This window comes from Chelon labrosus, assembly GCF_963514085.1.
Source record: "Chelon labrosus genome assembly, chromosome: 21".
In the NCBI taxonomy this organism is placed as follows: domain Eukaryota; kingdom Metazoa; phylum Chordata; class Actinopteri; order Mugiliformes; family Mugilidae; genus Chelon; species Chelon labrosus.
This window is the reverse complement of record NC_140354.1, coordinates 8,445,753-8,469,688: the sequence shown is the minus strand read 5'-3', so window position 1 is coordinate 8,469,688 and position 23,936 is coordinate 8,445,753. Positions and strand designations below refer to the sequence as shown.

Genomic DNA, 23,936 nt, shown 5'->3' with positions numbered 1-23,936 from the left:
CAGACACACACACACACACACACACACACACACACACACACACACACCTCAAAACGAGGAGATATACACAATCACTCCAAGGCTGAACTGTGCTAATATTGTGAGAGAAAACCTGCTTGACTTTTGAATCTTCACCAGAAGCAGGGGATGAGTTGATCTAACATATCTAAAGAATGTGTATATATAGACTTTAGATGTAACCCCCTATATTGATAAAATCCACTCCTTTCATGACCACTCTAGTTTTCTGGCTCCTAGACTTCATGATAATTATCATGTTTTCATTGTCTTTCTTATGATGTATATCTAGACCTGAATATGTTAACAATAGTTCAAGAGAATTGTAATTTCAACAACAGGCCTAATTGTTCCTCTCAAAAAAAGATCTCCACACTCTCGACTAAATACAACGAGGCATAAGGCATACGTTCAGACTCTTAGCTCAGTTTGAGGCTACAAAGTTTGTCATACTACATTTGAGTTTTATTGCTACTGAATCACAGAGCAGCTAAACTGTATTATTCATTTTTTACCGGACAATGACAGAAACTTTATTATTCTAAACTTCTAATCGTTAAACCAGGGAACAGAGGACAATAATGGTTGTAATTCCTTGTAGCACCTTTCCTCTAAACCGGGTGTGATTACCCTCAAATTAAAGTCTGCACCTTAAATCCATATGTATTTTGAATATGTTTTGATTAATGGCTATAATAAAAAATGTGTCTGTGTCTAAAAATATATGGACCTAACATCTGTGTATGCCTGATAATAGTATAGACAGCAGAGTCAACTAATATGCAGTGAAAGTCGCGTCGACCTCGACTAGTCGATGACGTCACCCATACAAACACAGTAGAAAGTAATGCTTTGCAACAAAGAAATCTTTATTCTTGACCTGAATACATATTGTAGCGTCTCACACAAAAGAAGCGATGGAGGCTTTTCTGCTAGTAAATTGAAGCTTGAACACGGGCTTCTGTCGACTGTAACTCACTCCAACGCCATGAACACCACCAGTCTGACACTAATAATATGTGACTCTCGCTCGGCATACACGCTCTCGCAACTCTCGCATGGTGCATTAACTGACACAAGGACAAAAAACACGCTCTGCAACCACAGCAACAATGTCAACTAATAGAACACAACAGAACTGAACATAAACACATGAGCTTATCAATACTGTGCGCTGCAGGTATGTATTGCCTATATAAATCGGCACTGTCAACAGTGTTTAGTAGCACTTCACAGCATGTTGTAAAATATAATGTAGCCAGGATAAAAAAAATGAGGTATATCACCAAAGCCTTTTCCGTGGATAGCAGCTAAAGGTCTAATACGTTTTAATTTACCGACAAATTGGTGATTTGCAGCCTCCTTCTCTCTGTTACCCCAGATGACTGCTACCGGAGGATTTGGGCCATTCCTCTGCTAGCGTTGGTGGATGTCTTTTCAGATGTGTGTGCGTTGTAGTAGTACTTTTGTTGTATTTCAGGACTGACTAACATATTCTGCATGTCATGGTAGTATAGGCTTCATCTTTAGTGAACAACAGTCTGAACGCAGACTAACATCTCTTCAATCTAAGACGATAAATGTCTGCTAATGTATGCTTGATGAAAATTGACATTTTAAAAAATGTAATTACCGAATATTTTCCCCTTTAATGATATTTTTTCACCCTCTCTCAGCCCATCTGCTATCAATCAAAATGTTAAATTCTTATGACACAGCCTGTCTGATGTTTAACTTATTGTCAAATGTAATCCATCTTTAAGCTAAATTGGGATTTTCCACTTTAGTTGTAGTTAGATGATGGTCTTGAAATGAAAAATCGGCTGTTGGTAATGATAATTTAATCACTTGTGGGATATCTCCATCTTGCTGGCTTGTTTGTTCAGAAAACCTCCAGATGGATTTTCCATTGTCTAATCCACTAATTGCTTCATTTGAAACATAAATGAAACCACGTGTCCTTTCAAAATCCTTTTTGGTAAAATTAACTGATTGATTAATTGATGGGCAGAAGAAAATACATTTCATGCTTTCTTTTGTTATTTTAGTTGATCAAGCCTGAAAAACCATAACATTTATTTTAAATGATCAGTGATCCAACAGAAAAGAACATCTTTGAAGTGACAGCATGTTCATCATGGGCTCCAAGAATATATATGACACTGCTTATACGTGTTACCGTATCATTTGAACTCTCTTAAGTAGTTTACCTGCCGCCTGCTCTGAGCTCTTCTCTGGATTCAGAGTGGATTGAGAAGAGCAGCTTTGCCCTTTGTAGTCTCCAAAGAGTCGTGGGTGGACAGTCCTTTGTTTAGTCTGACCCCAGTGTGCTTCTTCAGCTCCTAAAGCCTTTGGAGACGCCAATCTCACAGTGTCTGAATGACCAGCAGTGCATCAGTCACTGTCTGATCGTCTGAGCTCCAACTGCTATTAGGGGCCTTGTTCAATAATGGACCACATAAAAGACATTTATTTAATGTTACAGTTTCAAGGTATAATCAATCTTGATTTCAGTATCATTTCCTCAGAATCAAGAATTACATTTTTCTTTCTGCAGCTGCCGTATTTCAGCTTTATCTTAAACTCAAGTCAAACAAGTATTCACATCTTCACCAAAGTAAAGGGTTAGGGTCACTTGACTAACAAGTATATTAACTAGTAGAATCTAACATTATTGATTAATGTACTGTATGTCTGCTACCTTTTGTATGGCAGCTTTATTTCAAGGATTAGGTGGAAGTTGTCAACTTTACACGGTAGCTGGCCTAGTGTACAGAGTTCAGAAAGAATTCAAGATATAAACTTTCTCCAGAGAACAGAGCAGTGTTTTTACACAACTGCTTCCTTCACTGTTTGTGTTAACGGCTGAGTACAAAACCAGTTCACATTTACATTTTAAAACAATGTTATGTCAAATATATTTTACATCCAGAATCTCCTTGTAATACTTAATACTTAATTTGTAGTCGTGAGTCACTTTATTGGTGTAGGTATGTAGTAGGTACGGCATAGCTCCTTACCCTACACCATAACCTGCTGTGCACCTCCCCAGAAATGTAACTTTGTGTCGCGGCGACCCAGACCATAACGGCTGTGATTGGTCTGAATATTATTTCCTTGTTCGCTTGTCTCAGCAGCCGGACAAGCACAGAAAGTTCTCCTTTGTTCACTCTCCTACAAACCGTCTTCTCACATGTCTTATCTCTGTTCTGTGCTGTAGTGATTTCAGTGAAAGTAACTGTTGATCCACACTTAATAACTTCAACTCCAACATCAGCTGCTTGGTTTGTCTCGCTATTGTGTGAAGTACAGAGTGAAACTCAACTCAATTACAAAACAATGCTGACACATCAACGCACAGGTATAAATCCTTTAGACTGCGTAACCCCCTACGGCGCAGGCGGTGCTTAGGCCAGTTGCAGTATAAACCAACCTTAACACCTTCCTGAAAACGCATGGAGCTCCATGTAGGGTTGATAACGTGGCTTGCTGAACACAGAAATAGTAGCTGGAAACCCAGTCACATTATGAATTTAACTTCTAGCACTGACTATAAGATTAGCAATACCTGTAATTTGTTATTCCTGTTGTCCCTGGTAGTCGAGGCTGATTTTGTTTTCCGGAAAGGGTCAATTGAAGTTTCAACAATGGGGTGAAGAACAGGTTTTGACTGATAAGATCCAATCTAGAAGTCAGTTTTAGCGTGTGCAATGGTGTTTTCAGTAGTAAAAGCTCAGAATAAACTGCATCCAGGAGATTTTTTTTTAAAACTAAAATGGAGTCAGCAATGGATCCAAAGGACTCAGTTCTGGGTCTCAACACTGTTGACGACAGACAGGAACGAAGCAAATGTTATGCGTTTCCAAAAAACAGTGTGGATGTAGTCTATTGCTTAAAAGTGTGGAAATAATCACAAGTACCAAATCATTAGGTGAATACTAACAGTTAAGATTGATAGGGACCAAATGTTTCTATTTAGTTTAATACCAGAGTGTAGCGTGCATATCATCAGCCTTCACAATCCCGTAATAGTTCCAGTCTAACAGTGAGTGTAGACTGTACTTTGCCATGTTAAGTAACTCTCAGTGGAAGTTGTATCAGGCAGCAAAGAAACCGACTCCCTGCCAAGCAAAATCAAAAAGACAATAAAAACAAGCTGACCACAGACTCCTCAGCTTTCACATTCAACACTCTCCTGTCTGTCCTTTTTTTTTTTTTGCTCCACAGGACTCTGTGAAATGGGTTACAGTATAAAATAAATCAGCTGAGCTAGAGGCACAGGATGTGGAAGTGCTGTCTGTCATGCTGTGACTGTCATAACTCGGGTCTATATTACTGACGTTCTCCTCCCGCACACCCAGAAGACTGAGTACTTTTGTTATTTTTAAAGTGTCTACAGGGGAAAATAATGGAAGTTTGCACAAAGTCAGACCCATCAAGCCGTCATTAGGAATGTGAAACTGATGAAATGATTGCTAATGTGATCTAAAAGCGCTGTCTCACTTTTTCTGTTTTGGATTCGTTTTGTGTTTTTTTTTTTTTTGTTATGCTTTATCTTAGTTGACGTTTTATTTTCTATTATTTTAAAAATGTGTGTCTGGGTGGTCTTCTTTGTTCGTGGGAGCTTCTCAGTTGACTGTCTCAGGATCACTCAGGTAATTTGAGTGTCTCCTAATTAATTGTTACAGCATGGCAAAGAGCAGGGCCCCGTCTTTACTTGCAGACCTCGGTTGGCGACGGACTGAAATTTAAAGAAGGGGAGGAAAAAAAGAAAATTGTAACTGTGAGTCAGTCTGAGGGTCGGCTACCGGGCCTCTGTCTCTGAGCCACTATTTTCATACTTCAGTGTCTGGGAAGCTGATTTGGAGCAGTAAATGTTCATAGACGGCATGATGGATTTTCATGGCACAGGTTAGGATCGGTCAGAGCAGCTGGGCAGAGCCGAATAACACTGGGCTGAATGTAAAAACAGATGGAGCTGATGGGGGATGGATGTCATTTTTATCAGAGAGAGGCATCATTGTTCCCATTTAAACTCCCCATATCTCCATCAGTTTACACTGAATGCCTAGAGCACATGAAAAACTATTTTAAAGTGGATTTCTGGAGGAATCTGAACAAAACTTTTGTCCACTTTGGACCAGATGAAGTTAAATGACGATTCATCATTTTCGTTTGTTTTTATTTATCAGTTTATTTATACACAATATAATTTCCTTGAGGCCAGCCTTTAAATGGTCCAGACTAAAATTAGTCACAAAGCTGAGGCGGGTAAGCAAGTAAGGTGATGACACCCACCTGCCACTCAAACCGGCCACGCCCCTTATTTATGCTTAACATTTGCCTTGATAAATAGGTGAGTTAAAATTTGGTATTAAAATTTGACCCCGTACAGTTGTCATGAATGGAGAAATTGGCAATAGGGATCGAAACTTTTTTTTTTTTTTTGTTAAAACGTATTTATTTTTTTGTTTTTGCTGCAAAAAATTTTTAGTTTTAAAATGAAGGTCTATGGATTGACACACTTTTGGAGCCAGCTCCAAGTGGCCGTTACAGGAACTGCAGTTTTCCAGAACTGCATATGCAGCTTGGTTTAGTTTTTCAGTGATGGATATTGCGTCTTGCAGCAAACTGAGCATGTTCCCCATCTTATTATTATTATTATTTTTTAAATAATATTTGGCCATGAAAGTTACTTAATTTAACCTTGAATGAGATATGTGACCGACCTGTTTACTTGCCTTGTAAATTTGTTTCACATGTTCTGAAAATAATTTTAAAACGTGCAATTAAAAGTTGTGTATTTAACATTTACATTTAATTCTTTAGTGAAAAAGTTATATTAGAGATGGAAACTGATTTAAAAGTAGACACGATGCTCTAACCTTTGCCTTCATATGGGCATTGAAGCATAGCTTCTGTTTTTCTTTAATAAAGCACCAGCTTGAGTCACAGAGTCGGCAAGGATCGAGCATCCCGGTTGCTGAGACGAGTTAAAGATCTTAAGCTGGGTGTCTCTGCTCTGCACCCAGTGGGCTTAAACATATATCACACTGGCAGAAGGCTGTTTGCTTTCAACCCCCCGCTCCCTCTTCGCTCCCTCCCTGCCCTCAGCCGATCTAGCCACTGATCCCCTCTCTGTCTCTATCTCACAGTGAATCCCTTCTAGTCAGGGGCATAGCGTTGAGTTTTCACAGTCAAACAGCACCCATGCTGGCCGAGAATTTCTTTGATCCCCAGAGGGCTTGTATGTGACAGCGCTACTGGACTCCCTCCTTCCAGCAGTTCAATTACGTGTACTTAACTAACACAATAAAACTAATGGTTTAAAGTAGGCAAATATCAGTTTTGCTACGACAATTGCACACTATAGCAATTTGATGACTATCCAGTTCATTACAGTTTTTATTGTAGTTGTAAATACCAGGTGTTGGGTTGGTCGTCCTGGGAAAATGACTCTTAACTGAGCTGAAATATTCACAAAGTAAAGAACACAGCCTGCAGAAACTCAAATATATCAACACAGACTCCAAAGACATTTTTAAATTAACATGTGATTGCAAGGAATTTCTGCAAAAACACCAGAAATGATCATTTCGTGTCAAGTTGGAAACAGAACTTTACAAAAAATGAAACTTTTGTATATCAGAGGTGGTTTGTCTAAGACCTCCATAGTTCACACCCCAGGGGACGAGATGGAAAAATATGCAGAGATTCTGAAGGAGGGCTGGTATGGGTGTGAAGACTGTGAACTGTCCTGCTGACCCCTGTGGCTCCTTTGATCAGTGGACCTCGGTGACAGTGCGCCATTCCATGCCAAATTGCCATGTCACAACATAGCAGGCCATCTATCAATCTAGATTTCCCTCAAAGAAACATCACGTTTAAGGCGGACTCAGGAAACCTCACGCAGCAGAATGTTTGCGTCATTTTCCGACGTGACTTTCTGATTGACTAAATATTGATCAACAGCAGAGTAATGGTTCCATAATATGTCATTTAGAATTCGGTTCTCCTTTTTTCAAATCTGTCTTGAAACATGTAAATACATTTAAAGAGTTAATGTTTTTGATGCAAGGGACTTGACAGACTTCTTGGGTCTTGTAGCAAATCACATGGGTTTCTTTTGAATTTTTTTTTACTTTTTAGTAGTTATCGTTTGAGTTTCTTTGGGCAGTGTTTGCGGTGGGAGTGTAGAAACATAAGTAAGGAATTTATCCCCATGGACACTCTGGATTTTACCTCATTACTTAAATTAATCTCTTGGCAGCCAGGAAAGAAAATATGAAAAAAATAAAACGACTGTATTTGCAAAGTGACTGGAATTACATCTTCAAATTTGCTTCACAATTCCTTCTCTGATTTCCCTCTCAAAACAGATCCAAGACAAATAGCGAATAATGTCTTAACATAGATTTCAAAATGAGGTTAAATTGAATTTACCAGACAAAACAGTTTTCCTTCCTGTGCACAAGCACAGACAGCAACAACAAACTAGATCTTATCAAATTGTAGTTCTTGGTTAAACGTTGGTCTGTTTGGGGTCTGTGAAATCTAAAGTCTTGGAAACAAATGTGAAATGTGAAGGCTGTATACGGTTTATTGTTCTTCCTGTTTTCTTTTATTTGTACTTTTTTTTCCAGATTCACACATTTTAAGAAATTATTACTTGCACAAACCAGACACATGTTTTCTCTTCTCTGGCACTTTCCAGTTAAAGTCAGCCAGTCAACATTTACACCAAAATAAAAACTTTATCCGACACGACTGCAGTCGAAGTCCACACTGTAGGTACGATGTTGGGTTTACATTCTTTGTGAGAAAAATGCCTCGGAAAACAAACAGCCTGAAGCAGTGGAAAATGTCTTTATTTCTGTGTTTATGTGATGGTCTAATTTAAAGTAAAACACATCTCATTGGTACAAATTGCCTGTTAATTTGCTTGTGTACAACACAGATGTTTGATTTCATAGACCAGTAAATCTGCCCACAAGAATCCTTCTAAAGCAAATCGCATAAAGTTCCAATTAATTCTTCACACTGCACATCCAGTATGAACAGAAAGATGTGAATTCACTTCTTATAGGAATATCCGAGTGTTTTGTGAATTTGGAGGGTGTATAAATCAAGCTTAATCAGCCACCTGAGCAGATATGAGCGCTCACTTGTACTTTAATGCCTGACAAAAGAAAGATAAAGTAGAACAACCAAGACATTCTCAGTGCTTGACTGCAGGGCCCTGGGGAAGAATGAGTCTCCCACTAAAGCGTCACCTCTTAAAGAAAGCATATTACGTTACATACAAACATGTCATTTGTGGGACACTGGGGTGGAAATGTCTCCCCGGGGAGCAATCAGACTGACTCCAGCTTTTTTAAAAGTCTCCTCTCTCTGCCACTCCTCATTTTTCAGGCTCCTGGAATTGGTCGAAATTCTAGCTTGCAGTATTTGCCTTACCCACACAGCTCAGTTACATTGATTAGAAATCAATTAACATTTTCCTGTTTTTAGAAGTTGCTTTGTAATTCAACTCCACTGGAGATAAATTAGAGTCTGGAGCACTGTTTGCTCCACAGCAAAGACATGGGGATACTATTCTGACCAAGAACAAGCAATGTAGTAAAGAAACAACTGACAAAGCTTTATTCATAATAAAAGCAGAAAGATACGAAAGATGTAAATGTTCATAAAGAAATGTATTGATACTTAAAGTTTGGACTGAACAACCAGCCAGACTCGGTTATCACTCAGCAGCTGACCTGAGAGAGTCATGGACATGTAGCCCACAGACTCAAACCTGCTGCAGCCTCTTTATTCCAGCAACAGAAAGAGCATCTGCCTGGCAGGACCGAGAGTGGCTGTATAAGGTTGCACCCTAACATTTACACACTTGGCAGTGGCAACAAAGCAGCCATTGCTCTGGCAACCTTTGGTGGTCATTAAGCATAATTTGTCTGGTATCCCTGTGTAGAAAATGCACAAAGGAGGGTGAGTAAAGCCAGCATGAGGCTGTCTTCTGAGCTGTCATGTGGAAGGTGGTCGGGGCCCCATGTGGGCAGACAGCGACAGAGAGGCTGGCTGAGCTCCCTTAGGACTATTTGGGGACAGCAGCAACCCGAGAGGGTCCCCCTCCCACCTTTTCTTCTCCAAATCCCACCTACAGTCACTGCACCACCCTCTCCCTGCAGCTGAGCATCTGACGGTTAAAACAACAGTGCCTGCGGACAGCCAGGCTCCATCTCCCCTACTGGGTTTACGCTCGTTTCTTAGTTCCCACCACCCTCTCTTACTCCTCTCTCCTCTGTCTCCAGCTTCTGCTCCATCCTCTGGTTTCCAGAAACAGCACCCCTTCTCTCGTCTGCTGCTTTGGAAAACTGCTTCTATAACAAGGCACTGACACGACATAGAGTGCACCGCAGACAAACAAAGTTGAAGCACTTTGTAGATGCCAAATTTCACCTGAAATTCAAGAAACGAAATTCATCACTACAATGCAACAGAAAATATAGTTGCAATTGAATGCAGATGTCTATAAATATAATGTAAATGCATTTTTGAATAACTACCTTATAGATAAAACTGTCTGTCTCTTCTTCTTCCTTGTTTCAGTTGGCATTACATCGATCATCGCGTGACAGACTTTTCCAGGCCCCTCACCCATCTCATTGCAGGGATAGTCTTGAGCCTGCATGTGAAGAAAGCAGCTCCATAGATAAACCAAAACTATATGGTAAGAGATGAAGGGGAACTCATGGCACTGCTATATGCCGTCAGATAGCTACACAAGTGTCAGTTTTGGTTGGTCAGAAGTCATAGCTGTTAACTGCTCTGAGCCTCTGCTCTTGTTCCTAAAACGAAACCTATTATGTATATGCAGCAAAAACTCGTAACTACATGGAAGCATGACTGCAGTTTTCAAAAAGTTCCTGCAGTGAATGTACCCTAAAAACTGGGCTCGACTCGAGATGCACCGTTACCTGACATATACTGTATCTCCCCAGAAATTTAATTACATGTTGCTGGGACGCAGACCTCAAAAGCTGTGATTGGTTAGACATGCAATTCTTTGTCTCTCAGTCACACCAGACATCCTCAGACAGAAAATTCAATGCGGTGTAGTGATTTCAGTAAAATTGCTCAACCCCTGGTTCTCGTCGCCATTGTTTGAAGTACACAGAACTTCAGTGCAGGAGACTAGCAGCATAATTACAGAATGATGCTGACACCCTAGCTTAAATATACAGCCAAGGCTCACATCAGGCATAGGACTCTGGCCAAGGATGTAGGGGCATAAATCTAGTTTTAGTGTGCCCTGAAAACCCACAGTAAAAAGAAAATATCTGTTGTCTTTAGGTTGTTTATTTTTTTTTATGAACTGTAGTAATGTTCACATATTTACAATGCCAATAGTTAGTGTTTTGGGGGTTGCAGAAAAAAATTAGAATCAAATTTAAGGTTTGACACAGAATGCAAAATGCAATAAAGTCTTTCAGCACACAGAATATAGCATTACACACTGTGGAGGGATGAAGTGACAAATAAAACACACAACCTCTGCCCTAAAACTGTAAAGCAATCATCATAAAACACAAACAACATAAACAGCCTTTAAAAACAAAGATTAATCTTTTTCCCTGTGTAGTTTGGAGGATTTATTGTCAGTAGGTTAACTAGTCAGCAAACAACGGTTTGAGTAAATGGAACTAAATCAACAAGAAAAATCTCACCACATGATTGTGTACAGATCAGATATTTATGGAAGCATAAATCCTTCTTAATAACAGAACACAAACTTCACCTATGTAATGTTTCAGGATGAAAACAGAAAAAAACTGCCTCCCAGAAAGGCAACAACACAGTCGCTTCTGTTCAGCCAACACAAGAGTCTGACTGAGGTGTGAACTGGAGGAGGTGAGAGGAGCTTACAGAGGCAATAAAGTCATTATAGGTTTCTTTTTTTATCACAGATCTGCTTAACAGTTCAATTCAGATGCAGTTTAACCAAACATGTTGACATTTGTAAGCACATACTGTGAGGCATTTTGGTGTCATTTATTGATTTAATTTCACTCAATTATAGTCTTCTAATGATTGATCTTTTTGTCAATATGTCAACCAACAACAGCCTGGCCTTTTTGACTCTGTTTGATTCACTGACTAATGATTTCAGTTCTGTCTGTTTCAAACATTCAAAGTGGTTAAAGATCTGAAAATAGAGAGAGATTAAGCTTCTGTTCAAACATTTGGTCAGATGCTAGAATGAAATCATACCCTTCATTCAGACTTGACATGAAGAGACAGAGCAGTGACTGAGATGAAGCTGAGGTATGAAGTCATGTGTCTGACGCAGTGCTGGACGTCCGGCTGGTGAAAGTGACTGCCTGTCTCCTTGCCTGCTTTGCCTCCTGGTTGTTTGACACGTTGAAGCCACGTGGAGGAAGGCTGACGGTCTTACCCTGATCTGCTGCTGTGAGAGCTGGAGAGGTGAGTTGGGAAGCTCCTGGGTGGCAGGGCAACGCGCGGGGCCTCCCTGGCTGGCGCCTGTAATTTTACCTTCCCATTCATCAGCCAGAGATATTAATAATAACAGCACATCTGGATTCACTTTACTGTCTCGTGTTAACCCTTTCCACAGCAGCACTGGCTGCTACTGCAGCGACTGGCAAGGCCCCAAGGACCCATTCCAGCTCGAGTCCCATTCCTCTTGCTGTCAGTCTTCATTTCTCTGTCTCATTGACCGCCGCGCTGTTTCCTTTTCCAGAAAGCTCACCTGAAAAACACCAGTTAGATTGTCAGAAGGCCATTTGTGACTGTAATGTGGCAAGAAGAACACAAGAAATTTAGTTAAATAGTGTTAGGTATATGTGTTTAGATCGCAGCTATTAATTATTAATGCAAAAAACAAGTTTAGAAAATACTTTCAATATCATCGCTACAATCTCTGACATTTAACCCTGTGTATTGTCACTGATCTCTATGAAGATGACAGTATACTCTTTTGCAATACTGAGCATGGCTGCACTTATCTGCATAAAATGGAGCTCTGCTCGGCTTTGTCCTGTTGCAGAAACTCTGAGCTCTCTCTGTGCACCACCTTTCCACTCTTGACTCTCCTTGACTTAAAGTGCTTATTTGAAATAGCCAGCCTTCTTTCATTGTCGTTCAAAAAGCATGAAAGCATCAACAGCATCAAAAGTGACCTTTTTCAGCTGCATAGCTAAAAGCGGCACGCGCATTGAAGTTGGATCTTTGAAATGTATGTAAAATAACAACTTCTTGGCCACTTTGGGAACGGAGAGATCAGTGTTTGTTGACAGTTTTTTGTAAATTCCTCAAAAGCTCAACACACGATAACTTTATACAGTAACTGTCCAAAGGTGGAGAATATGCCATATGTGAGACATACCAGTTCAAATCCACTAATCTACATCCACACTAATAGTTGTTCAAACTGTGTCTCAAATCAAATATGTCCATCCAGACATGCATTTGAGCCCCGTGTCACAAATTTCTGTCTATAGTAAGATACCTGGAATCTATGCAGGACTGATATTACCGCTGGACAAAGGGAATTGCCTCTTGCACATGTGGTGGACATAGTAGTATGCAGAATGTAATTGCCAATTGGTGAAGTGTCATAAAAATATGTGACAAATCATAGTAGGACATGTAGTGAACCTGGATGTTTGTGTCCTCATTTCCTATAGTCTCTGTTTCATCCCTCCAAGCCAGCAGCGTTTCCAAAAGTCAAAGTATTAGTAGATTTTGTGTTTAATAAAGAAAACTTATCGGTGTGAACATAGCCTTCATGTTTTGTTGCATTGGATAGACGTAAACCTTGGAGAAAAAGCAAAAACACTGCCAACTCACTCTTTTTTCTCTTCCAAGTATTCTCAACCCTGACACTCCTGGTCAGTGTCCGCTTCTAAATGGCCTGTTGTGGTTGTTATTTTTATATATCATTTAAGACAGAAACTTGGTTTCATCGTCCATGTTACGGTGTAAAAACTGAGGCCATGCCTGGGTCGTGTGCTGCTGCTACTGCACCACTGTATACATGAGTGTCCATACACACCTATGCATGGAGGCAGAGTAAATCACCCCACTGAGCTGTCTATAGGTGGAGCCAGGGTCCAGCTACTGGCCGCCAGGCTTGGCTCCATGCCCGTCGCCTGAGCCTCCCGCTGGTGGCAACAGGTGACAGAGGTCTGCTGTGTGTAGAGCTGACAGCCCCCTCACAACGCATAGAAACACTTGCTTCATTACCAGACCCTCCCCCCTTCTAACTGTAGAGGGAGAGACTGGGAGACGGACAAGAGTAGAGTGAGGCTTTACTGCTGTTTCTGTGGCACTAAATATGAGTTTGAGAGGAGGCAAAAAGCTCAGTGTGCATCACTCATCTGCTCATGAGTCAACACTCATGATGTCACGCGCTGCCTTGCCAGCCTCACACACAACTATACTGTATTACCAATTTTCTTATAAAAGACCTTATTTATTAAAAAAAGGGGAGAGACGGCTCTTTTTCCATGCAGTGGACGGAGCTGTACCTCCCAGAGAGTCCTGACTGTTAAACCATCGTGCCACAAACAACCTGCTAAAAACACTTATTGCTCCCATGCAGAAATAAACACTGGCCAATTAGTGTTCTTATTTTTGGAACTGTATTAGCTGCCAGGGCAGTTGAAAATATAACCCACCAGACATGGGCTGACATGGCGGAGTGCAGCTTCAGTCCTTGACGTCTCAGTGTGGACGTCCAGGAGCTGCTATAGCTATCAAGGCTGTGCATCGGCCTCGAGGATAGTTTATGTCTCCGAAACGAATCCTGGTGGTGAGAACAATAGTGCCACTATTATCCAGCACAGAGAGAGATGAATTCACATGAGGACAGGTCATCTTGATTTATGAAGTGTGAATTAGGAGCTGAGAGTTTGAGACCAAGGTGGGGTCGGGGGGTTCCATGGCACAAACAGCCGTCTGTGTTGTAGGGGTTGGAGACACCGCAACCTCCCGTCATCCCCCCACCACCACCACCACCACTATGCTCTGACTCCTGGCCAGTTCGCTCATTCACAGCAACACTGGCTTCTGATGATCTGTGGAAATCCAGCCAGATCACCATGTGGAGATCAACCCCTCAGCTTCGAATGGGCGTTGAAATGCGCTAAATGCCCCGCTAGACACAGAGGACGCCTGCTGTGTCTCTGTGCTGCTCGTCAGGCTTCATTTATATCACATGGCGGCTTGACGGGGTGCGCCATCATCCATCAAGAGCACAAGTATTTACTTTAATTCCATTCAAATACACACTGACCTGGACTCTCTCTTAATCCAAAGAGAGTGTATGGTGGTTATGTGTGTCTGCAGACATCTGCTTGACCAGTAACAGCTAATGCATATGCCAGTAAAGCTGGTAGATACCTGCAACTGAAAAATATATATATATATTTCTTTTCTTGTTTGCACAGCTCCTTCATAGATTTCACTTCAGTTACCAGTGTGAGTATCATCCCTTCTGGTGAACACCATGCGATCATATTTTGTACATAACATGCAGAATAGTCAGTGGCAAGAGACAAATAACGTTTGACCCCGTTTGAATTGTGCCTGGAAATACATATGCAATGTGAGGGTTAATATTTGAAAGATAAAACTGTTTTATGACTAACTGCAACTCATGCGCCTCGCAAAATTATCTTTTAAATCTACAAATACTATGTGCAATCCATGGCGACCAAAAAAGGGACCAAAGTTGTTTGTCTCTTACAGCTGACTGCTGTACTCTCTGTCAACATTATGTCTGACAGTAGTCCACAGGAATGGGGGTGGGCCTTCTCCTGCAGAATACTCAACTCTGGAAAGTTGTCACAGCGGCCATCATTTTATCCTTTCTTGCCACACTCGTCAGATATACCACAGAAATAGGGCATTCACATTATAGAGTGGTTTGGTTGGCCAACACGCCGCCTTGCTGGATGAACGCAGACAAAAGCTGAAGCTAAAACAGGATTAGAGCTCATTTATAGAGTCGTTTATCAAAATCCTGCGTGTAAAATTCTTGATGAACCTTGGAAAAAAACTGAAGGAAGGACTAAGTTCCTTGTGTTTTTTTTTTTTAATCTAGCCTCTTCACCTGGAGCATCTCTGAACTGACAAAGAAGAGCAGTAGTAAATAACTATTAAATAATAAGTAATCCAACCGCAGTCACTAATTCACTAATTATAATGACTTTTTTTGGATGCAGAGTTTTCTGGAAACGTTATGGAGTGATGGAAGGAATGCACACACGGTGTTTTGCACCTCCAAAATGTAATTCTACATGGACTGGATACGATAAGTTCGAATAATCTCTGATTTTCATATTAAAAATAGTATACTAGACCAGCTCATACTTAATCGAACTGTTATTTTGAGTAGACACCTTACTGCCTGCTTTGTTAAAGGAAATACAACGAAACCTTTACAGTGATTTTTTTTTAAGCACAATACAGTGAATTTTAAGCACTAAGACACTGAACAGATTCAGATGTTCAGCAACTCAACTGAAACTAATTTTATTTTGTTGCAGCTGATACCGATCGTGGGGAACGTTTGCCTTTAGAGTGGCTTTACATTCTTGAATAGGACTAGAATAGTTTGTCATGCGAGAAAGCAATCAGCCTCCCGACTCAATGGTCAGTGGTCAGAATTAATTTTAATTAAGCTCACAGCAGGAGTGATTATTGTGGTTGTGTGCTTTTGGATTGCAGAGGAATGGAAAAAAGTGCCAAACAAACTAGCAATTTGCACACCTCCCAAGTGCCAGAGTAAACAGAATAGCACCCACTTCATGTCTGTGTGTATTCAGCTTGGCAATGTGGCCTCAATCAGCACGAGGTGTGAAACAACGCGCTGAGGAAGATAAAGCGCGTGAAAGGTGTTTTCAGTCATGATAACCTGCGCTGAAGGCCGCATATCAAGACCCGAGAGTCTGCTTGGATGATTTGTTTAAATAATCCTAAAGTAGGCTTTGTAAATATCTCAGGTTTTTGTGGTTTGCTCTTGCAGTCCTTTCTGTTGTGTTTCCACCTGAGCGTGACTTTTCTTGGTTCCACTGATGAAGATTGCTGCCAGGACAGAAGTCTGCTTTCCGTCACTAAATGAGAAATCAGCAGGGAAGGCTACAACAACCTGTGCACGGCTCAAACACGGAGATTCATTTTGAACCTACATCCTTAAGGTTTAAAAGTCTTAAGAACCAGACCCTGCATTAAAAATCACATCGGCGGGTTTATTAGCTAAAGGGAACTCTGTTTGGTTAACTTAAAGTCCTCAATTAGGCAGGCGTCTGTCTCAAGTAGCCTGACTTTTTAAGGAGGAATATTTCACTATCGAAATGTTCCTGTGGTAAAACAGTAGGAAGGGATTAGAAGAAACAAAAACAACTCGCCGTTAAATGAGCCTGGCAATCCTGATGACACTTAATGAGAACCACATTTGAACTTCACCCGTGCAGCCACATTACAAATGAGATATTCTGGCGTGTGAAATATCATTTCTTAAGAGAATCAACATTCCAGTTTCAATTTGAAAGTTCCTTAAGTGTGTGACTGAGTACAGCGCGCAAACGGTCCGAAAGAAAATAAGCAATCGAGCTTAATTGTTTATCGAAATATGCATTAAAATCAGTGATTCCTGGATATTTGATGCTTGCTGAAAGCGTTGTTTGTGTCATAGTTTACTCTGCACCGTCCCTCATGTGAATGCACTGGATTGAGCCTATCTGTCAAGCGTTTTTAGGTGCGATAGTTTATGATACGTGCTGGTCAGATGAAAAATACAAGCGTGACATTTTCCAGACTTTTCACCATCATTTGACCGTAAACTAAATGAGTCGTGTGCTCAAGTGCTTGTGTGAATTAGCTCATTCAAAATGAAACAGAGATGCATTTATCTAAAGCGGATGGTTTATGGCTGATGTAGCAGCTGGCTAAGTTCTTCCATTAAATTATTTTTCAAAGAATGATTCTCTGAGCGTGAGTTTAGACAGGTTCACAAATTGTGATACTTTCCATGGCTGCTGCTTAGTGAGCGTTGTTTATTTGGGAGCTAATTTGGCCAGCTTTATTGAGAGGCTCGCTGTGGCACCGTTACAGGCAGAAATATTGTCCCACTTGAACTGGACACAAGCAGTAAATACACTGCAAAAGGTGTAGTTAACAGGCCATTTCATCTCATATTCGGGCTGTAAATCATGGTATTCTTCAAACAGGTAAAAGGTTCTGCTAACTGATTTGGTTTTGCTTCATGTTTACGTCTTGTAGGATTCCCTCAGACCATCTTTAATGTAGGAAGCTTAGATGATCAAACAGTTAATAAAATGTATCTCATCCTATAGTTTTTGTTTATATGTACTTTTATTATTGTTAAAATCACAGCAGGAATACAGAGCATACGATTCCTACAAATGCCATAAGATTACATCGAATAGATTATATGGAAATACTCTAGATGTCTTATGATTTACAACAAAATCCAGATCACCGCAATTGGCATATTTTGGAACTGCAAAACTGGTTTTAAAAACCTTTTCTGCACAGCACAAGTCTGTGAGCATCCACAAATACAAGCTGCTGCGTGTCCAGGAAAAACTGGATTATATTAAGGCTGTTCACATATTGTATCTGGACAGTTTATTTACATGCTTTTGAATGTTGCAGCTGCTTAAGAGAGGTTTCCATATTTCATTTTGAGCTAAAGCAATATGCAACATAAAGTACCATATCAAGATAGTACTTGAATGTTTGCGTGTTCTGGGAGCCTGCAGAGACTCCAGCAGAAGGATTCACCAGATGACCAAAAGCCCTAAAGAATAAAAGACTGATTTAAGTCTGGAAAACCGACAGGGGGCGTCTCCTCTCCCTGCGGCCCCTCCACCTCCCCCCTCAGTCACCCCACCTCCACCGCCGTGGAAGAAGGAGGTATTGGGGATCTCCTCCTAGACAACAAACCCACATTCAAAGAGGGGCACACGAATTACATCACGCTCCGTGTGGAGGATATAACAGAGGTCGCGGGTTACGCTCAGCGCTTTTCTGCAAAGGAGACAAGTGGAGCATCATGCCGAGCCCGGACGCACGGAACCCGGGGAGAGATCTGATCTTTGTCACGCAGTTGATCATTAGAAATAGTTTCCACTGATGTTGCTACGGACAAGTGTTTTCTTTCTGTCACGGGTTTTCATCATGGGAAAGTGATTTTGAGGGACACTCGAGATTCAGGTTTGGATACGGCTCACGCGTAATTGCGCACAAGAAAGTGGCCTTTTAGCAGCTCCGTGTGCGCCCTGATCTCACCGCTTGACATGGATCAGTCCCAGCAGTGTGTAGCCATGTATCTGCTGGTGCTGTCTGTCGGACTTTTGATAGACAGAGGGATTTGTCAGCACTACTACCTTCTCCGCCCCATTCCGAGTGACAGTTTGCCACTAGTGGAATTAAAAGAGGACCCGGATCCTGTCTTTGACCCCAAGGAGCGGGACCTTAACGAGACCGAGCTAAAGAGCGTCCTGGGAGACTTTGACAGTCGCTTTTTGTCCGTTTTACCGCCCGTAGAGGACAAATACACCGGGAACGATGAGCTCGATGACTTTGAGATCCAAAAGCCGGGTGGAGTACTGCCGAAGGAAATCCGAGCGGTAGATTTCGACGTCCAGTTCGGCAAGAAGCACAAGCCCAGTAAGAAACTGAAGCGACGGCTACAGCAGTGGCTGTGGGCCTACTCGTTCTGTCCGGTCGTGTACACTTGGACCGACCTGGGCAACAGGTTCTGGCCGCGGTTCGTGCGAGTGGGCAGCTGCCTGAGCAAACGGTCGTGTTCTGTTCCGGAGGGGATGGTGTGTAAACCTGCGAACTCTACTCACCTGACCATACTGAGATGGAGATGCGTGCAGAGGAAAGGAGGGCTAAAATGCGCCTGGATACCGGTGCAGTACCCGATCATTACAGACTGCAAATGCTCCTGTTCAAGTTAAAGAAAGACTGTCTAAACATAAATTATAAGCTCAGTATTTTTCTGATTTTTATTTTTTTTTTTCCACATGCACTACCGAGTGTAGGAATGTATTTTCTGTATATGCGGTGCCATGCAGTTATATATAACTCCCTGTACAAAGTCAGTATTATTTGTAACCAGAGTCTACTTTATTTGTGGAGAATATTGGTTATATATTTTGTATTTATGGAGATATGGCGCATAGAGCCACGTAAAGACTTCCTGTTTTCCACATGTGGATGAAGCAGATCGACCTCAGTTCAACGTGGACTATTGATACAGCCCTGTATCAGTGACTTGTTTTATCCTGTAAATTAAGGAAATGTGCTATTTATTCTTTATATTCGTACAATAAACCGACACTGAAACGATTTGAAATGCTTTTCCTTTCCTTTTTCTGATCGCTTATTCTCAGTCTGAGCGTTGGATACCCTTAAAGTCACCTGCCACAGTGCACACAGAGTGTAGTTCTCACGCTAACACTATTTTTACACATCACATCCTTTTTTTTACAGTCCTGAGCTCATATATTGCATTATTTAAGATTTAATATTGTAATGCATGGTTAAGTACAGATGTCTGCATATAAGTATTTGGGTTTTTTTTTTTTTTCCCAACAGTGTCATTTTACAGAATATGCGTGGTCTCTGCTGGTCTCCAGTTAACCCGAATTTATCTTATCACCATGAGGCTGTCAGTCATACATCAGACCCATTACAAGCTGATAAAAGAAGGAGCAGAGATTCAGTGAGTGAAGGAATCAGCATCTGCTCACAGCTCTTCCTCTTTCATCTGCACAAACCCTCCTCCCCATTTGCGGCCCAGCAGGAGCTGAGCTGAGCATCAAAGTAAAGGGAGAAAGCGATGGTGATTATGTGAAACCATTCAAATCTGTTAGTTTTCTAATTAAAATGAATCATTCAACACATAGCCTGTTCATCAAAGGTAAAATCCTAGATGGCTGGCCTCTCCATGGTGAGATTATAAGCAAAAAAGAGACCATAACTGAAAGAAATTATTTAAAAATGAATTATAAGAATCATTGTTTTTAAGATTCTTTGAAAAGAAATCACAGCCCATGAGGTGATAATGGACAAATACGCATTTGTGGATTACAATATCATCGATTGAACACAACAAGCAAAAATATCATCTTAACGTGATAAACTTTAGTAATATTTTCATGCACTTCATGTACTTTACTTCTAATACTACTGTGTTCTTCTACTTGACTACATTTCACTTTCTAATATTGCATATTCAAGACAATATAAATGCCATCTGATAAAATATGTTAAATTATTATATATGATTGAAATCGGCACAGGAGAAATGATACTTAATGAAAAGTAGCAAAACCACAGGATAAAAACATTCCTTTACAAACAGAAGTCCACTACGTCAAATACATTATATCGTTGTCAAAATTAACTATATCAAATGATAAATCAAAGGGGTGAATGTCCACTGACGGTAATACTATTGAGTTATTATACTGTTACGTTAATATGTAAGTAACATTTTAATTAAGTGGTGAAGGTTGCAGCTAATTAAACTACAATATGGTGTTAGGGAGTATGTGGGTGTACATATAGTATGTAGCACAACTTGAGTATTCTTCTAAGATGTAGTGAAATGTAGACGTACATATGGAGAGGTTGCGCTTATCTGTAACCTGAACCTAAATATACGTTCCAATTAATATATTTACTTATTAATTCTGATACATAAAAGATTACTGTTAGTACTTCTATCGTTTAAGTACTCAAGAAGTGATCGTAGGTTGTCATTCTTAAACTCATGAACCCTTTCCGTCAACATCACATGGACTCTTAGTTAGAGTTCTTTATTAAGGCTACACGATACGGCATTTTCAATAGCATCACATCAAAAAAGAAATATTGTCAGTGTCTTTTCTTTTCCCCCAAAATTCCAACTGACATTTTTGTATTTTTGGAAACTTTTTGGATCCGTATCCGACGGAGCCACCTCCATAAGTTGTGAATTTTCAACTTAAATTTGTGCCCAGTTGCCTGTGTTTTGTGTAGTTGCTTTTCTCTCAACTGAGACAACCCCCCCTCAGTTGTTCTTGAGCCTCAGTTGGGTAGACTGTGGGGCACCAGAAAGCCTGTGTTTTGTTTTAGTTGTGTTTAGTCCGTAATGATGCTCCTTAGCCTCAGAGGCAGCTCTGCACGTATGCAAGCTGCAGACAAATCCCTGTACTTGTCACTGGATAGCAACGTAAGGCCGAAGAGCCGTACAATACCGCTAACAAAAACAGAGTGAGCAGCCTTTGATGTATGCGTGTGTTGAATCCTCAGTGTTTGACACTGATCTTCTCGTCTTTTCTTGTTTGTCCTGTTGCATGAAGCCTGCGATGGTCTGGATTCACTGTTGACAAGCTGTGTGGAGACCCACCTATTTCAGGTTTTGTGTGTCATAGTCAGGCGTTAAAGCTCTCAGAAGGATTAGAAGCTTCTTCTCAGTTAGCAAGTGCTCCAGAAATAAGATGATAGTTACTTATTGTATATTTCAGCCTGATTGTGTCTATTGTTTCAAAAATTAGGTGTCCTGAACTTTTATAATCTTATACTCAGAACTTTCTCTCATGTTTCTGTCTACCTTTCTTTTGCTGAGGTCTTTCTGCTGTAGCTCAGGGAAGGCGCTGACGCCGGTCAAATGATTTGTGTGCGCACTAATACGTGTTGACAGAGCGCTCGGTGCCTGCTAATACCAGCTGCAGACTGGAGGATGCAGGGCTGCTAACGCCCTTCGTCACTTCTGAGCTGGCCCTCAGCTCTCAGCGTCGTCGCTCAGCGTGGCGCTTCCCAGCCTCGCCTGTCCGCAGATCTCTGAAGTCTCAGATACCCAACAATGTAATGCTTTTAGCCACCAGCAATCCATTAACTTAATGATCTCTTTGGGTATGGGCTTGTTTTACTGCTTTTCTACTCCCTTCCCACCCCCTTTAACCTAATCAACCTTTTTTTTTTTTTTTTCTATGCAGATATTCTCAAGCCAAAACCTTGCTGCTGATTAAATTCTCCTACAGGGTTCAGATATTTTCCTGATCAAAGCAAACTTCTCCTTGTTACTTTTGCCAACAATATCAAACACGAGTCATTCATTTTTCCTTTCAAATGATAAAATTAGTTTGAATAACTTTGACTGGCTCATTAATAGGCCAAAGGTAGCCTTTGTGGCACCTTGATGACGAATACAAAAACAAGCAGAGTGTGCCAACTTAGTTGGTAGAAGTCAGACTGTTGAGAGATGTTTATTCAGGGGAAATGACAAATTTCAGATAATTCTGTTAAACAGTGCGGTACATGAAAGGATGGGCTGTAATGATCAGGTCGGAGAGCTCCAAGTACACTTGGACCAGAGCTCTATAATAAAATGATACTCACCATTTATGCAGTGATGAAAGGCAGAAAATAGCTTTTGATCTTAATAATGCTGGTAGCTCAGAGAAAGTTGGTACCGTCATGAGACACATTTAGTAAAAAAATTATCCTTTCAGCTTAAAGAGGCTTGACTCTGTGAAAACTCAACTGAGATGTGTTTTATTTTGAAAAGCCTAATATGGAAAACATGACGGTAAACTGCAGCTATCATTAATCTACTCGTAGCCCTGAGTCATATTGTGTACATACGGCACATTTTTGTAAAATGATTCATTATTATTAATTAAACTCTACCGTGTCTCAGTTTTTACAGTTATAGTTTAAACCTTATAGGTTTGTTCAAGCTTCTCAACATTTACAAGACATGGGAAAGGTTTCTTATTAAAAAAATAAATAAAAAAAAAGGTCCATTTATAGGTTTCCCCTAGAGGTTTTATCTGCATCGTACGATCTTCCTGAGCAGATGGGAGTTTGCTCAGTTGTCATGGAAGCAACTCTGTAGAGATACAGCTCTGTTGGACAAAAAAAATCAAAATACAAAACAGTAATTATATGGTGAAAAATGTCTAAATTTAAAACAGGAAAATGGGTGAAATAACCAGCCTGAAATGTTAAGTAATTTTAACGTGTAGTTTTATATTTATATTTATATTCTCTCTAAGGCAGTTCTATTAAAATGCCTTAGAAGCATAGTGTATTTAGACTTAATACTTTACTGTTTCCAATGAAGCATACCTTTGAAACTCAATTAATTGACATTGTTAAAGAAGTTTATAAAATGTAAACTAAGCATGAAGAGATTGAGAATAAATTTTGTACATAATTTTTTAGGTTTTAATCAGTGAATTCAAATCTGTCATAAACCACCTGATAGAATTCAGTAGTACTCTAGAGCGTGTCTGTGAAGACAAGCCCTGCTTTAAATGATGTTAGGGACAGTATGATCAAATCTAAGAAGTTTCTTTCATTCACTGTCCAGATGTCCAGCGGTGGTCTCTGTGAAATGTCCCTGAACGGAGGCAGGTGTTACCTCCCAGGGGAACAGCTGTGTCTGCTGAGTTTTACCTGTCATTCGGTGAAAGAGTCTTTTATTTAGGGTCAACTATTTTTTATGATTGTATTGTAATGTTTGTCAGGCTGCTAATACCACATTCTATATTTTTTCATATTTTATATCAAGTGCTTCCAGTGAAGTCCAAGTATGACTTTAACCTTTTCCAGAAGTGTGTTTGTCTGTACGTTTAACTTTGAAGTGGAAAAAGCAGTTAAAGGGCTCTGAAACGCAAAGTCTTGAGACTCTTAAAAAGGAATTGTCAATGGTTTGGATCATAAATAAATAGATGTAAACCGTGGGCCAGAAACAAAACATTTGAAGACGTCACCTTGGACATTTTTTCTCTCTTCTTTGGATAATAATATATGCCCTACTTATTTGTCATTTACCTTCACTTAAGCTACAGAATCCTTTTTATTAT

General features: G+C 40.4%; 1 protein-coding gene across 1 annotated transcript; it reads left to right on the top strand.

Annotated features, from left to right (window-relative positions):
- Positions 1-18,024: 18,024 nt before the first annotated feature.
- On the top strand, positions 18,025-19,425 carry nog1 (noggin 1). Its single transcript, XM_084569974.1, has one exon. It carries the CDS (start codon positions 18,366-18,368, stop codon positions 19,032-19,034), a length of 669 nt encoding a protein of 222 aa, XP_084426100.1. The 5' UTR covers positions 18,025-18,365; the 3' UTR covers positions 19,035-19,425.
- The last annotated feature ends 4,511 nt before the right edge of the window (positions 19,426-23,936 follow it).